Here is a 16,291-nt window from a genome sequence, read left to right as displayed (position 1 = left end):
ACTTGCTACGCAAATTAAATGTTTCAAGTACCCAAGAGGAAGTTCGAATCGCATATAAAGCAAACCTTGTTGGCGGGAGTTAAGTTGAGCATGTTGTTTTTCATGCAGTAAATTTTACTCAAAAATCAAGACTGGCCCGTGTAAATTGGGGCATGAGCAGAGTACTGGCCATCCTAAAAAACAGAATGTCTCTAGACTGATTCAGCGCTGATTTACTCTGCCACCAACATCCGGGTATATAATGAAACTAAAAAAAAATATTGCTTCACAAGATGTAGCAATTTTTCCGACTAGTTTCTAATAAATTTTTTTAATTCATGTCAAGTTTCGATTATCGAAGTAGCAAAATTACTAATTACTGCAAAAAATAAACAATCACAAAAATTTTTCTCGGTGAGCAGGGCGGCCTTTATTTATATTAAACTCTACGTTTGGATTTGATTGCCTCATCAGACTTATCAAACAATCATCATTAAAAATTGTCTGTTTCTGAGAAGCATCATTTTGGTTGGAAACATGAGCCTGCGTGATACCTTATTAATTCTGACTGGTGTGGTCTTCTACTTTTTAATGGGTCTTCAAGAGAGCATTATGTCATCATATTTCTCCCTGGAGGCAGAGAAGAGAGACCTCAACATCATGCAGACTGGACTGTGTCTGACTATGATGGACTTGTCTACCTTCATGTTCTCCTTCGTTCTCATGTACACGATACAGCCAAACATGGAACGCATCTACTCTATTTGGGGTAAGTAATTTGATCAAATAGTTACAAACGACCAAAACAAACGACCCGTTTTGCTAAAAATATTTCTCGCACGGGGTTTTAAGAAGGGAAAATTTTGCACACTGCGTCGGTTCATGCAGTTGAAACCACTATGATTGATCACACTGGTGGAAGTGTTGTTTAAGGGACAACTCTCCCAGAGTTTTCACCCTCTCAGACTTCACCCACTTTCTCGTTCTAGGGCATACTTTTGTCAAACTGTTTCCAACACATTTCGAACAGTTTGCATAAAAAAGTAGTATCAAATCATGATCGTGGTCTTCGAACCACAGTCTCTTATATCAATTAAACAAATTCAATGTTCCGAAATTAATTTTCTGCAGTTTAATAACTAATTTTTTATATCCGAGGACAGTTTTGGTGTCTTATGTGTAGAATGAAAGAGCTCAGCGGCTGACAACAACTGTTCCACATTAAAAGAAAAAATAAAATTGTAGATCCAATTGGTTTTCATGAAAAACTCTCTACTATATCAGCTATGATAGCTGTAAGTGTGTCAGGCCGGAAGTTATTTGTAACCGAACTGAATATCACGTCTTATTCAGATCTGGGATCTATTCTGTTTTGCACGTGCTATTTTTTTTATATAGTAACGTGCTATATAACAACATAAAATTTGTAACTGGTGGGGGCGTAAGAACACTGAGCGTCCGAAACAGAATAGATCCCAGATCTGATTCAGTGAATTTGCAAGTATTGGATCAGTACTTTATCAGAGATCCGACCTGTCACTTTTTAGTCTTGGAACGTCTTCAATAAAGGTTTAAGTCTTGGCAAGCCTTGAGTCAACTCTTGGTCAAGACTTGAGAAGTCTCGAGCAAGTCTTGAGCAAGCATTCACTGGTCTTAAGACTTGAACAAGACCAGATCAGTACTGATTTGCCAATTTAATACGTGTAGTTCTTGGGAGACGTACTGATCACGAATTGAAACTCGTTCCGGGTAGCACAAGACGGTCTAATCAGAATTAGTTTTGAACGGATAATTGTCTGGAATGTTTTGAGAGATGTCTGATAAAAAGCGGATCTGATGTCAAAAGTCAGGTCTATGGTCACATAAAGGTTCGGATATTGTTGTCTATAGTTTAGCATATAGCTTTGAGCATATCAAAAATCAGATCCATAGTCAATATGATTTGGGACCGTATAATCAGCAGTCACATTTTTCCGGTCAGAGGTCAATTTAATCTGGGTCTCTATCTGCATCAGATGTAATAAGACTATTGTTCAGAGATATTGCGATCAGAGGTTTTTATGCTTTGAGGCATCAAGATAAGGAAACCTACAATGTTCAAAGCTAAAGAACGAATATGCTTAATTTAAGCACGCATCCTAAATTCATCAAATTAGGTCTTTAGCTTTAAACTTTGTAGGTTCCCTTATCTTGATGCCCCAAAGCATAAAAACCTCTGATCGTAAAATCTTTGAACAATAATCTCATTAGATCTGATGCAGATGGAGACCCAGACTAAATTGACCTCCGACCGCAAAAATGTGACTGTTGATCATACGGTCCCAAATCTTATTGACTACGGATCCTCTTTTGATATGCTCAAAACTAAATGCTAAACTATAGACAGCAATATCCTAACTTTTATGTGACCATAGACCTGACTTTTGACATCAGATCTGCTTTTAATCAGACATCTCTCAAAACATTCCAAACAATTATCCGTTCAAAGCAATTTCTGATTTGACCGTCTTGTGCTACCCGGAACGAGTTTCAAGTCGTGATCACTTCGTCTCCCATGAAGTACACGTCTTAAATTCACAAATCAGTACTGATCGGGTCTTGTTCAAGTCTTAAGACTTGCGACGACTTGTGAAGACTTGGATCAAGATAAGGGAAACTACAAAGTTTAAACGTAAAAAAACTGATTTGCTCAATTTAATCACGCAAGACGTTCAGTTTAATTTGTTTTATAAGCCACTCGTTTCTGGAACCATACATCAGGGATTTCCCAATAAGCAGAATACTTACAATGAATTTTTTTATTAGTAAACAGGTACAAACGTTTGTAATGAATCCTGAATTATGATACTAAAAGAGTAGGCAAAACTAAATAGCCACGTATTATGGTTAAAAATAACAACTTTCAGGAATGATCCTATTTGGTACTGCTGAGGCTGCCACGGGAGTGCTACAATGGATAAGTTCAGGGCAGATCTTCTTCGCAGTTTCGATTGTTTTGGAGCTCTTCATTGGGGTTGGTTGCTCCATGAGTATGGCAACAGTGTTGCCTCTCATGACCAGAGGCAATTTGGACAGGGCTGGTAGAATCACATCGCTAGCTGAAACAGCTCTTAGGTAATAATCATATTTACAATTAAAGAATATGTTCACAATGTAATTCCCTAGTGCTTCTCTAATACAAATTTTGCAAAAATTTGCAAACCAATGTTTGCAAAATGTTGCAAAACTTTTTCAAAAGATTTGCAAATATTTAATTTACTTTGAAAATATTGCAAAACTTTTGCAAAAATTTTCAAAACTTAAAATTAACTTTCAACTTTTGCAAAAATCAATATTAATAGGATTTCAAACACTCAAAAAACAAAAAAATGGTATTTGAAGGAAACAATTTCAAGAAAATTGTCAAAATTTTAAAAAGCAACAAATCTCATTTTTTTAAAAAAAAAATAGCAACAACTGATTAATGTTTAGTGGTGCCCGGGCCGAGGTGTCCACCCCTAATACACCCTTATTAAGCGAGATTAGGGTGTAAAGCGTTTTCCCCCGGGTGCCCTGCTGCGAAATGAGAACGTATGGCGCTCTGGAATTATTCATGACTTTGTCTCATCATTGTATTAATAAAATGAACGTTGATTTCATTGAAGTTTTAAGAAAGCGCTATATCGTATCCAATTTTTCTCCAAGACAGCCCCAAACAATACATCCATTTGGGTGCGCGGATGGGGACTTCTTTTGGTTTAAATCTTTTCGTCGCAACTGTTCATTACAAGAGTTATTGACAGTCAGATTTCAGTTGTCAGTTGTTTCATTTGGTCCAAAAACTGATTGAATCTTTTTGCTACAACCATTGCTGCTTTTTCAAATGAAAACAAAAACCAATTACAGACCAGAAGTGTATAACTATTTCAGCTTTGGTTTCATGTTTGGACCTCCTCTTGGCAGTATTCTGTACACTCTTTCCGGAGGAATGTTCCTCCCTCAGTTTTCCTCCGGCATGTTGGCTGTGTTGTGTGGCATCGTATCCATTGGCACAATTCCTTCCTCATCCACCTTTTCCTTAACACCAGTCGACGAGAGTAGAACTCCGTTGGCTCATAGAAGCGAACCACTGTCCTCACAATTGTATGATTCAGCAAACAACTCAGAGTCGGCTTCTTGTCTCAGCAGCAGTTTTGAAAATACACAGTCGGATTATTGTAATTTCACATAGAAAAGTGTTCGAATATTTGACAATCAAAATAACTGCGAGCCAGTCATATCAAAGTTAGTAAAAACTTGCTTTTACCAGTTGTAATCATAATAGCCAACATCTAGATAATATGAAAAAATTTCTGAGCCCATTTGAGCTGAAAACAAAATATTTTTCTGAAAAAATCATGATTTTAAACCGCTGAGCACGGCGAAATAGTCTATGTTAAATTAAGCGAAGCTGACTAAGGATTCATTAGAGCCTGACAATGTTTCTTAATTTTTCGTGAATTTGGACCTTTTAAATACTATCACAAATTGGTAACGGTATTGTGATAATGGTTTATAGCGGTAAGTGGTATAGTTGTAAGAGAGTATAGTTAATTTGCTTCCCAGCGAAACAAAAACAGCAAATGGAAAAACCTTAAATACTTTTTCTGAAAAATTTTAATCGAAAACGTATGCTTTGGTGGGAATTTGTTTTGTTAAAAAGTTTGTGAAACGGATAAAGAAATGTTAGCTCCAAATCTAAAATACAGAAATTAAGAAGACGGTGAAGTTAGACGGAAATAATAATTTTGCATATGATCACAGTGGTGTTTTCGAGAACGATCAGAAAAGCAGAAAATTTGTTGAATGATAGTTCGTCAAATGAATGACCACAGTTAGAAAATTTGACTAGCTGAATTAAACTATAGGCAATGAGCTGCAGCTACATCATAAGTGGCTACATTATAAGCAACTGATGCAGCTTCTAAAACTTGAAAATGATGGTTAGCTTGCAAGAAATTTTACAGAATCTTGCAAGACAAACCTCATCTTGCAAAACTTTTCTAAGATAACCGTCATGTGCAAAATATGTTTTAATTAGTATGAATTGAGCTCACAACGGTCTAAAGTTTTCAAGCCTTTTGTTTTTTGCTCCACAGTAACGTAATGGTTGCAGATCAAATATATTTATATCTAATTGAGCGCGTGTCTTATCTTCTCCGATTTTCTGAGAAATTATGAGAAAAATTAGCAAATGCTCAATAGCTTTTATTAACTTTTAAACCAAAGCATCTGTTAGTTGTCTCAGTGATGAGTTGTATTTCATATCAAAATATTTAGGAAAAACTTAAGGAAAAACTCACTCTGCTTCCTATTTTTGACAGATCCATTGCTATACTCCTTTATAGTGATGTATAATGATTGATCTCCGTAAAATTTGAATTCCCACTAGTATTTCTCACTTGTACGGTAGTTTGTGGGGCAATCTTCTGTTCTAGTTAATGACGTTCTACGGCAAGAATTTTTTTGATCAATTTGTTTGGGCTTAGCTTGAAGAAAAAGTTTCACTCTTGCTCTCACTTTCCATTAAGTAATTTTGAAAATAACATTTTACTATTAAACACAACTAGGTAAAATCCTTAAAGTAAAAAGGGATAGTATCTATTCATTACGACGCAGAGGTATACCCCAAAATTTCCGCCTTATCAAAATTGGCGCAAAAGTAGATACATAAAATGAACGAAATTAAGAGACAAGCTTTGTCTCTATATCTTATTTTTCGCAAAAATGGTTACGCCAATTTTGCAAAATTTAGATACATAAAAAATGTAAAATAGTTGACAAGTCTTGTAGCGCGTTTCCGCTCATTTTAGGTATCTTTTTGTTGCACTAAGTTTACCTCTAATCCGAGATTTAGCCTAAACAATCGCGCGCTGTTGAGCATGTAAGCATGATTTAATGCCCTATTAATTGAGCACGTGAAAGTGATTTGAAGCTTTGTTAATTGAGCATGCAAAAGTTACTTGAAGATTTCGAAATAGCTCAAAAACAGAATTAATGACACGACTAAATATAATTGTTTTGAACTGTGGTCATTGTTGCAATTATCTGTAAGCATCTCTAAAAATCTGCTTCTGAGTTTATTACGTATTAGATTTATTTAGAGAGAGAGAGGAATTTTTCAAAATATATATATTTATATTCTGTTTTGACCGCCCCAGCTTAGTGGTCTTACATCTTTTAAGCCCCCAGGCGGAGATACTTTTTTCACATGGTAACATAAAAATAGATGCCAAAAATTAACACCCATAAACATTTAAAAAGACGCAACAAAATATTGAATTAAAAACTAATAGACACATATAAACCTGTAAAAACTCGCAAAAAGTAGTCGCTGAACGGATGATTTTTTTCAGAATAAAAAATGGAGGATATCTAAAGCAGACAATTGAGGAATTTGTCGGGAAAAGAAAATTGTTAGACACCTGTAAACCTGTAAATAGACAAAAGAGATAAGGAATAAACTCAATATAACAAACTATTTTGATGAATGCAATTGGGAAAATTTCATTTAATCAAATTTCACAAAAATACAGTAATTAATTCACATGTGGTTTTTACCGAAATTTCCATCTGTTCAATTTTATCTTGTTATGGACGAACAAGAGGAGTTAAAAACTTGCTACTGACAACCCCTTCATTATTGATGGAAAAGTTTACTGATGTAGCGAGGTGATGACCACAAATCTCAGTTAATGGAATATTAATTTTCTTTTATCCTATAATGAAACTGAAGGTTTTTCAGAATTTAATTTATTCGCCAGATTTCATAAAATTATGTCAAAATAATGATGCTTTAATTAGAAAAAAGCCTGAAAGTCCATGAAGTAGTGGTGAGGCGACGATCAAGTATATCAGTTGATGGCAATTTAATTTTCTATTACACTAATTTGAAACTGAGTTTTTTTTTTTTCAGAAACTAATTTATTTGTCAAATTATCATAATGTCATCTCAAAACGATGATGCCTGCATACAAATAAAAGCTCTAAAAACCATGAAGTTGGTACCATATGGTATAATATTAAACTGTAAACCATTTTTAACTGCTTAGTTGCTATCAATTATTAATGCTTTAAACCACTTTTAAAGTCTCAAAAACGCACATTTAATTAGGCTTAATTGCGGATTGAGATACATTCAGTGCAAAAATTGCAATCACTCAGTGCCCAGTCGAGTTGCGTTACGTGCGATAAAGAGATATATAAATCGATCAGATTCGTGATACATAGCGGGCGAAAATCAGGATGCACAGCTTGTATCTCGATTTCGCGGATAAAATTTGGACTCTTTTGCGAACACGGGTTGCGCAATTTTCTGCAATTTTGCCTGTTTTTGCTAATGTCTCTACTTTTTGCAATATTACTGCATTATCAAGGTATTAACATAGGAAAATTAATGAGCCGAACGAAATGTTTTTAAAATTTATCGAAATTTTTGAAAATATACTGAGTTGTCATGCACCCTTGAAGTTGGTAGAAAGTAGTACCAAAAAACAACAAAAGCAATGGTTGACAAAAGAATTACGTGGTCTCATAAATGAAAAACACCGTCTCTTTAATGCGTGGAAAAAAACCCAAAATCAGAGATTTATAACATTTAAAAATCTTTACGCAATTCAGTGAATAGAAAACTGAAAAAAAGCTGCAGATGATTACACAAAGAATTTTTTCCAGCAGCTACCAACTTCAAGAGAACAAGGGAAATTCATCAAAAACAGGATCAATTCCAACAGCCAAATAGAAAAAATTGACAAATTAAGGGAAGATAGTCATTTTGTTGAGGATGGCAGAGAGATTGCCAATGTTCTTAATAATTGTTTTGCGAGACTAGGATTATACAAAGGCAAAGACATTGCTCCAAATTTTTCTTCCCTAACATTTGATGGACCGGAATTTAGCTTCCGACCAGTCACCAGAAAAGAATTGTATAATGTTATTGATAATCTACCTAAGCATAAATCTCCCGGACCGGGCTATATACCAGCATGGGCGCTAAAAGATAGTAAACTGTCTATTGGAACTCATTTACAATTTGTCGTCAATGAATGTATAAACAAAAACACGTTTCCTAATATTTTGAAAACAGCGCATGTTACACCTGTCTATAAGAAGGGAGACCGACTAGAACCACAAAACTATCGACCCATATCAGTCACACCAACTCTAGCAAAAATTTTTGAGCGATTACTACTTGAACAACTAACTCACCACCTAACTCCTAACGGTCTGATTAACAAGAATCAATTTGGCTTTCAAAAGCAAAAGTCCTGTCTCGATACTATCATTTCATTAACTGAAAAGATAAACCAATGCGTTGACGAAAACGAAATTGTTGTCACACTCTTTTTAGATTTAGCAAAGGCTTTCAATTCACTATCTATAGATGTTTTTATGAACAAAATAAAAAGGTATGGAATTGGAGAAAATGCAAGAATCTTATTAAACTCTTTCCTTTGTGATAGAAAACAGTGTGTAAAAAATGGGATAGCAAAATCAGATTGGGTTGTCATAAATCACGGTGTTCCTCAGGGAACTGTCTTAGGGCCTCTAATTTTTATACTTCATGTCAACGATTTCAGTGAAGCTGTATCAACGAATTGTGATGTATTACAGTTTGCCGATGATACAGCAATTCTATGTCATGCAAGGAATGAAGCGAATTTGCAGCTAAAAGCAGAAGATACATTAAACAAGACAGATCAAAATATGAAACAAAACAGGTTAACTTTGAATGAGAAAAAAACGGAGTTAATGGTGTTCAGGAATGGAAAATTGCCGATCATTGAAACTGTCGATTTCAAGGGACACCGATTGGAAGCATCTGAAAAATGTAGATATTTAGGTGTAATAATTGATAGGGAACTGACATACCAAAATCAACTAAATAAGGTTATCAGTAAAATGGCTTCAGCAATCAGATCATTATATTTGGTTCGTTATCAGGTACCGCTAAAAACAAGAATAAATCTATTTAAATCACTAGTTTTGTCTCATTTAGATTTTAGCGCAATTTTTTTTCAAAATTTACCATCTTACTCTATTGACAGAATTAAAAAACAGATAAACTGGGGAATAAAAGTTTGCTTTATGAAAACCAAATACGATACTGTCAGAGATCTACTTCTGGAGACTAAAATTCTTCCAGCAGAGCTCCAAATAACACGGGTGTCTTTAAATAGGTTTTTCAATATTCTCCAACAAACAAGAAATCGCTCTAATAAACATTTCAGATTTTTAGAAAACGTGCCTATTATTGTAAACAAACGAACCCATAACCTTTTCTTAGAACAAAAATGTAAGTCAAAATGGAGTAATTGTTCAATTGTTCGTAACTTTTTTCGAAAATGGAACACACTTCCAATTACAATTAGAAAAGAAACGTCGAAGACCAAATTTAAACAAAAAGTTACAGCGGAAATGCTTAAACGACACGAAAGAGTTCCAATAGACAGAAGGGTTGCAGGATTTAAACATATTTTTTATTAAATTATTTTACGAAAACCGAACCTTAGTTTGTTATAAATTAGAAAAAAAATAATGTTTGATTAATAAATTTCTAACATGTAACATTAACCAAGTGGTTAGTTTAATTTACATGTTTGCAGATTTAAAAAAAGAAAAACGAACAAGAGGTACAAAGATCAGTCATTCTTGCCCGTGACGATTTGGGTATACCTCTGCGGCGTTATGTTTGGCTAATAGAGGAAAACTTTTTAAAATGGATTATTTTATTGAAAGATTAATGCTACTTGGTCAAAGGTTACTGCTACTGGATCAAAGGTTACTGCTCAAAGATTACTGCTTCTGGTTTGTTTTTGGGTCGTTATCTTCCAATTAACGCAGAAAAGTTGTTGAGTCTTTTTTATTTGAAAATTGAGTGATAGTTTTTCACACCGCTGCCATCTGTTTTTTTTTCAAGTTCACGATGAAATTTAAACTACCACCAAAAAGATAATCGCATGTTGCTGACTAGATTTTGCTCTAAGCAGAATTCTTATTAACAGAAAATAAATAAACTTATGAAACCTTCCACAAAGATTAAAAATACACCTTCAAAGACCACCAGGAGAGTGTTTTAATAGACAAATTGTGATCTCAATCATTATTCTGCCGATCCGCAGCCTGTTGCAAAATGAGCGTGTGAGGTCTTCGCTTTTTCTTCTCCTCAATCCCGCGCCCACATTTTAGACTCACCCTTTCATCAATTTTGGTGGGCGATTTTCGACCAGATAAATAAATTATCAAAAGCTTTATTGGAACTCAGAAAACCATTCTTAGTTGATTAATTTCCTTATAGTAACTGAAAAGCTTTCACAATGATCCGACCAACATTGTTGTTTTCATCGAGATCACATCTTACTCAGATTTGGAGTTCGGAAGAATCGCGGTCCCTCTTTGACCATTGGGCTTATTTCAAAATTGTTACGAAACCCTACCTCTGTGTTGTCAGTTTGCTAGGCATCTTGGTAGCAGCTCAGAAACTGTTTTTCGAAGTGTGTCTCTCGATATATCTGCATGACGAGTTTGAAATGAACACCATTCAAATTGGTGGCATGTTTCTGGCGTACAACATGCCAAATACAGTTATGAATGTCGCATACGGAACAGCAGTTGATGGGTAAGTTTTCATCAATTTAATTTTGTAAGTTAATATTGGTCAAGAGGTGATTTTTGTCTTTGTTGATCGTTCGAAAATCGTTCAAAAGGACACAAAAATGGAGCAGAATTTGAAAAGATAGCTGGGGGAACTCCACTGAAAGCTCTCATGCTTCTTTAAACTCAGCAGGGCGGCTTCTTTGTATTTTTTTGAAACCAAAAACTTTTGAGTGATAAAATAGTTTGCCTTCGAGGTCCTTAAGAAACAAACTCTCAATACTCCAATCAGAAATCAGACTAAGACAAAAAAAATTGCAACGCGATTAACTCACCAATTGATCTGAATACACAAATAGATTGTTATTAAATCTGAATGTGTCTATTTAGGTTTAGTTACTGACCCAATTATAGTTTTCACTTGTTGCGCCTCAAATTGCTCTTCATCTGCTATTTCTTGAAGACCAGCCGCATCCTATCAATGTTTTAAGAAAAAGATCATGTAAAATGAAATCAAACAAAATAACAAATAAGGCTCAGCTGGGCGCTTAATAGAAACATAAAATAACTGCTTTTACGGTTCATAATTAAAGACCAATTTTCAGCTCCTCATTTAGTAGAAACAATATATGAAATTTATGAGAAAGTAAATTGCTTGAAATATGTGTTTGTTGCTTTGAGTAAATTTTGTATCCACGAAAAAAATTGGAGAGGATTCGGGTGAGAAGACTGATAATTCCAAACCTGTGCTTCACACAGTACTAACCAACCAAAGAAAACAAGCGAGGATCTCACGTCGATTCATTGACTTCAAAATTGAGCCAAAAAGACAATTGGACGACTTTTGGAAATTTGTCCACGGGTTGGAATTTGCGCATTTTATCAGCCAGCTTCAAAAGAAGAAATGAACCAAATTCTATATTCTAGATGCAACTCTGTTTCCTCTAAGTGCGGTTGGAACAGCTTAGGTTAGGTCGCCACTGTGCAACAGAGCCAGAGCACTTGAGGAGCCAAAAAGAAAGTAGTATAGCAGAAAAATATAAGCTTGGCAGAACTACTCGATGCCAAAAACGTGTTCCAGTGCGATTTAGACAATCTTGCACAAAAAAATATCAGATTTGATTTGTATCGTTTACTGCCTAAACAATTAATTCCTAAAGGCGCCATAAATTTTTGTCTTTGTAGTTTCCATAATTTGTTTGACAGAACTTTAAACTCATAAATACAAATTTTCCCTTTTTAACTCATAAATACAAGTTTCCCTTAAATATATGAAACGTTTGCGAAGTTTCTTTTAGAAGATCTTTTTCAGCAAACGAAGACCATCCGACACAAATTTCGGACAACCTATTTATTTCACGTATGGCACGTGCGGTTTCGAAAGTCCTTCGAAGAAAATCAATATTAGAGCTTCATCTGGAACGATTTCAAAACAGTTTTCTGATTCGCTTACAGTTTTTGTAAAGAAACTTGATACTTTACTTTGATATTTTATAAGATTTTTCAGATTACCCAACGATATTTTTCGTACTTTGGTCAGCTAGTTTGCTAACAAAAGAACAAAAAAACAAATTTATGAGTGTTCCTTTTTAGTAACTCATGAAGCTCTGCAAATCAACTTCACACTAACCAATGCCAACTGAGGTCAAATGGAAATTTGTTTTTCTCTTGTAAAAGGAAGGTATTCTCAGGGAGAACGGTTTTTTCGCTTTTGAAATATAGCTTAAAATAGTTATAATTTTGATTTTTGGTTTGCTCTTTTAACAACACTAGGTATGTTTTTTCTGACAATCATTCGTGTCAGGCTACTTTTTGAAGTTGTTTATTTGTATATACTTTTTGGTAACAAAAATCAGAAGAATGTGAATGAAAGTTTACCAAAAACCTAATTTGGATGAACAACTGCACTGTTTTTTGCTGTTTTTTGAGTATCAATTTTTCCCCTTTTTATCATGTTCCTCCACTTCAAAGAATCAAATTAAATTTCAAAGCAAAAAAAAGAAAACAGAAAAAGAATCGAAGAAAAAAAAATAGATTTATAGGTAAGAGTTGGTAAATATTCGGTGATTGTAAGTGTATTCGAGAAATTGATCATAAAAGCGCGAAATCGTTTTATAGGCTTCTTTAGTCTCACAACAAACGATATAATCAGAAAAAAGAATGTCTCCAAAAATAAATGCTACTCAACACTCAATTATGTCACTCAATTATGTCACCGCATGTTAATCTTCGAAGATCTTGCAAGACTCTTGCAAAAGGATGTTAATCTTGCAACATCTTGCAAGACGTTGTTATTCTTGCAAAAGACCTTGCAAGACGATGTTAACTTCGTATGATTCTGGCAAGACGGATGTTAATCTTGCATAATCTTGCAAGATTCCTGCAAGATCTTGTAAGACTAACATCCGAACCCGGCTCGGGTGGTTATTGAAGGTTGCTCGATTATCTGCCTTTGGCCGATGATCTGATGTTTGTTACCAAAAATATCTCCCTTCTATAAATAATCGCAATTTATACTATTTGTTTCAGCGGCTATGCTGTCCACGTGACGATTCTGACAGCTTTCGGCTTCTCACTGTCATTTTTTTCTCTTTTTCTGCCCCAAGTAGTGCCATCTCTGAGGTCTGCAGCATTTCTGGCACCCTGCTTCTGTACAGCCGGGCTATTCGCGGCAGGAACTTACGTACCAGCGTATTTGATGTACGAGAAAATTGCCCAATTCTACGGTTTCCGAAACTTAGCTCAAATCAAGCTTTTGGTATCGACATGGGTTAATAACTTAATCTCAGTGGGTGCACTGTTAGGGGCTGTCGTAATTTGTGGACCCGTTTATGAGATGCTTGACTTCAACTTAACCTGTCTTGTTATATCAATATCAATGGGTTCGGCGGCAATTGCGTCTCTAGTTGTGCTTCATAAAATGACCTTGTTATCCAAATTGTATTATGTGGAGTAAAGAATAAAAAATCTAAATTGACTGATAGATATTCTGGTCAGTTAAAATGTTTGAGTTAGCTGTTAACTTTTTCGTTAAGAGAAGATATCAATTATATTACTGAATTATCTTTTTAAGAATTAAATGACAATTAGGAAATGACCGCTCTCAATTTTTATAAAACGCATTATAAATTTATCGATTGACGCATTAAGAAAAATAAGATCAAACAAGACCAATATCTAAACTATAGTGCTCTCAACTCTGCCTCTTACGAGAACTTGCAGGCCGATGTGACCTCTGATCAGACCCAAACACGATCATTGTCCAGACTATTGTGGAACTCGAACCATTGTATTCTAACACTGTAATTTGGACATGCACATTGGACGGGTGTGCGTTCGAGTGGGTCTGATCAGAGCACTATCTGGATCTGAACCTCAAATGGGTTGTCGTAACAGATTTTGTTTGGTTGTGGGTGATGATTTCTAAATTAGGAACAGTAAAGATTGCACAATGATACTAGCGACCTCCAATTGGAATCTTTGCTTCAAATAGCTACTCAGAGCAAAATGACTGCTGTTCTTAATAATTTTAAATAAAATGAATGGAGGTAAGATGCATGGATTCCTTTCCTTACTGTAAGTTTTATACTGTGTGAGGGCTGAAAGTTTTATTGAAAAATACTGTTCTTACCATTTCAGTCTACTACTGTTGTCGCCTATTGGCCAAAATAACCTAGAAGGGATTTGGCATCATTCCAAAACAAATGAGTTAAGTCGCTGTCTACTTTTCTCCCTGAAGGTAGTTTTTTTTTGTCATGACTGTTCGCAGGATGATAGGTCAATCCGTTGGCTAATTTTTACGGCCATGAAGCACAGTAACTTTATTTCCTGTAGAAAGATCAGTTTGCATTTCATAGGGTGCATAAGATCAATCGGTTGAACCCAAGAAACTATATTTGTTTGAATCCATACCACGTGCTGAATTACATTTTTTGTTGTTGGGGAAAAAGTGCTGATTTCACGTGCCATTTGAATTAAAAATCTCCATAAATTTTATGTTTCATCGTTTGAATTCACAACATTTGATTTTTGTTTATGATCGATCACTATGAATCCTGTACACATCAGATGTCGCCGGAAATCACAGAAGTTGCAAATCGCAGACGACTATACGCAATATAAAAGGGCGTTAGTGAATAGGTATAAAAATGGGTCAGTATATGCGCCTATTTCCACAGCTGTCAACTGTTAATTCCAATTCAGTTATTTGAGTACAAGATGTGTTTCTGCGTTCTCAACAGCCAAAGTGTTACTGGCCCAAAATACTCTAAGACAAGTAATCAACTCCAGCTTGAATCGACTTCGAAGTTATGTCTCACAGCTTCCTCAGGGGACTGCAAAATTCCTCTAAGAAAAAAACAATGGGAGATGAATTTTTATTCAGGCAGTGGCCACGCATCAGAACGGGAGTAAAGCAAGAGAGAAGGCAAGTTCTATTGTTTGTTAGCTGTGTTAGGAACTATCTGTTGAGAAGAAAAATGTGTAGTTCAGTTAAGGAACTCTCTTTGTGAAAGAGCCTCTGTTGCGGGCTTGGGGACTATGTTTTTGGAGAGGTGGCTTAATTAACTAACTAGAGGACTTTTTATGCGGAGAGAGAGAGAGCTTCTTTAGAGTTTTCCTAAAGTTTTGGTGTCTTTGTAGGAAGGAATTCTATTAGTAAATCTTCAAGTTGCTTAGTATTGCTGAGAAAGACTTGACCTTAACAAATATTTTTTTGTCTTTATTCCAAACTTCAAATAGCTATCTCGTTGAGCGCATCATGCTATCCTTGTTATGTCACTCCCATTGTTCTCAACGGGCTAGAAGCATTATGTGGGGGCCCCATCACATCTTTACAACAGTTTGCTACTTAGTCACAATGCCAAAAGGCGAAATAACTAAGAACGCTGTGAAACGGCAAGCAGCTTTGCTTTTAAGTCCAATAAGAACCCACAGCATTTCCCAAAATTGAAATTCCCAAGAAAAACCCTACCAGCGTTCAAGCAAACCATAGTTAGAAGTTAAAGTAAAAGTCCCACCAAATTAAAATAAGGTCAGATAGCATAATGGCACCGAAAAAAATCTAAAACTCGAAAAGGCAAACAAAAGGACAAAAGCAAAACTGACAAAAATTTCGGTTTAAGGTTCAGTCTGTTCAATCTATTGGTTTTTTTTTGGAAAAACGGGATGATGTAAAAATTTGAGTTCAAAGACAAAAAGAATAGATTGTTGTATGTCGTGAGAATGAATTCCTATAATACAGGAAACAGTTTGAAGCTCGTATGCACCCATTGAAATTATCTAACAAAAATTTGTATTGAGGAAGCTACTTCTCTAGATTATATGCCATAGAAATTGCTTATCAGAGGAGCAACATGTAGAGGAATCAATCGAAGAAAAGGAATAGAAGAAAAGTCTCTAAGCTATGAATATGTTAAAACCTTCAAAAGAAAAAGTCTGTTCTCTTACTGCTTTTTCTAAAAGAGATGGTTTAAAACTTGGGTTATTCTTTGTAACAATTCAAAATTTTTGGCAACAACTACATGAGTTTATGGCGGATATAAATACTCATAGGATGAACTCTAATGAAAATGTACAATTTTATTGAACAATAGCAGATCACATAAAATTTAATTCGACATTAGTGAACAAATTTGTTAGTGAGAAGATGTTTATCTCAATTAAGTTGGAAGGACTACCTGAAGAAACCAACAATCTCACA

At 35.1% G+C, this 16,291-nt stretch overlaps 1 protein-coding gene across 1 annotated transcript; it reads left to right on the top strand.

Annotated features, from left to right (window-relative positions):
• The first annotated feature begins 453 nt into the window (after positions 1 to 453).
• On the top strand, positions 454 to 13,546 carry LOC142356940 (uncharacterized). Its single transcript, XM_075408680.1, has 5 exons — positions 454 to 748; positions 2,886 to 3,093; positions 3,889 to 4,164; positions 10,346 to 10,615; positions 13,120 to 13,546. Exons 1-5 carry the CDS (start codon positions 517 to 519, stop codon positions 13,544 to 13,546), a joined length of 1,413 nt encoding a protein of 470 aa, XP_075264795.1. The 5' UTR covers positions 454 to 516.
• The last annotated feature ends 2,745 nt before the right edge of the window (positions 13,547 to 16,291 follow it).

The sequence above is a fragment of the Convolutriloba macropyga genome, unplaced genomic scaffold (genome assembly GCF_964194025.1).
Source record: "Convolutriloba macropyga unplaced genomic scaffold, txConMacr16.3 SCAFFOLD_862, whole genome shotgun sequence".
NCBI lineage: Eukaryota > Metazoa > Xenacoelomorpha > Acoela > Convolutidae > Convolutriloba > Convolutriloba macropyga.
The sequence above is the reverse complement of the archived record's forward strand: the minus strand, read 5'-3'. Positions and strand labels throughout refer to the sequence as shown.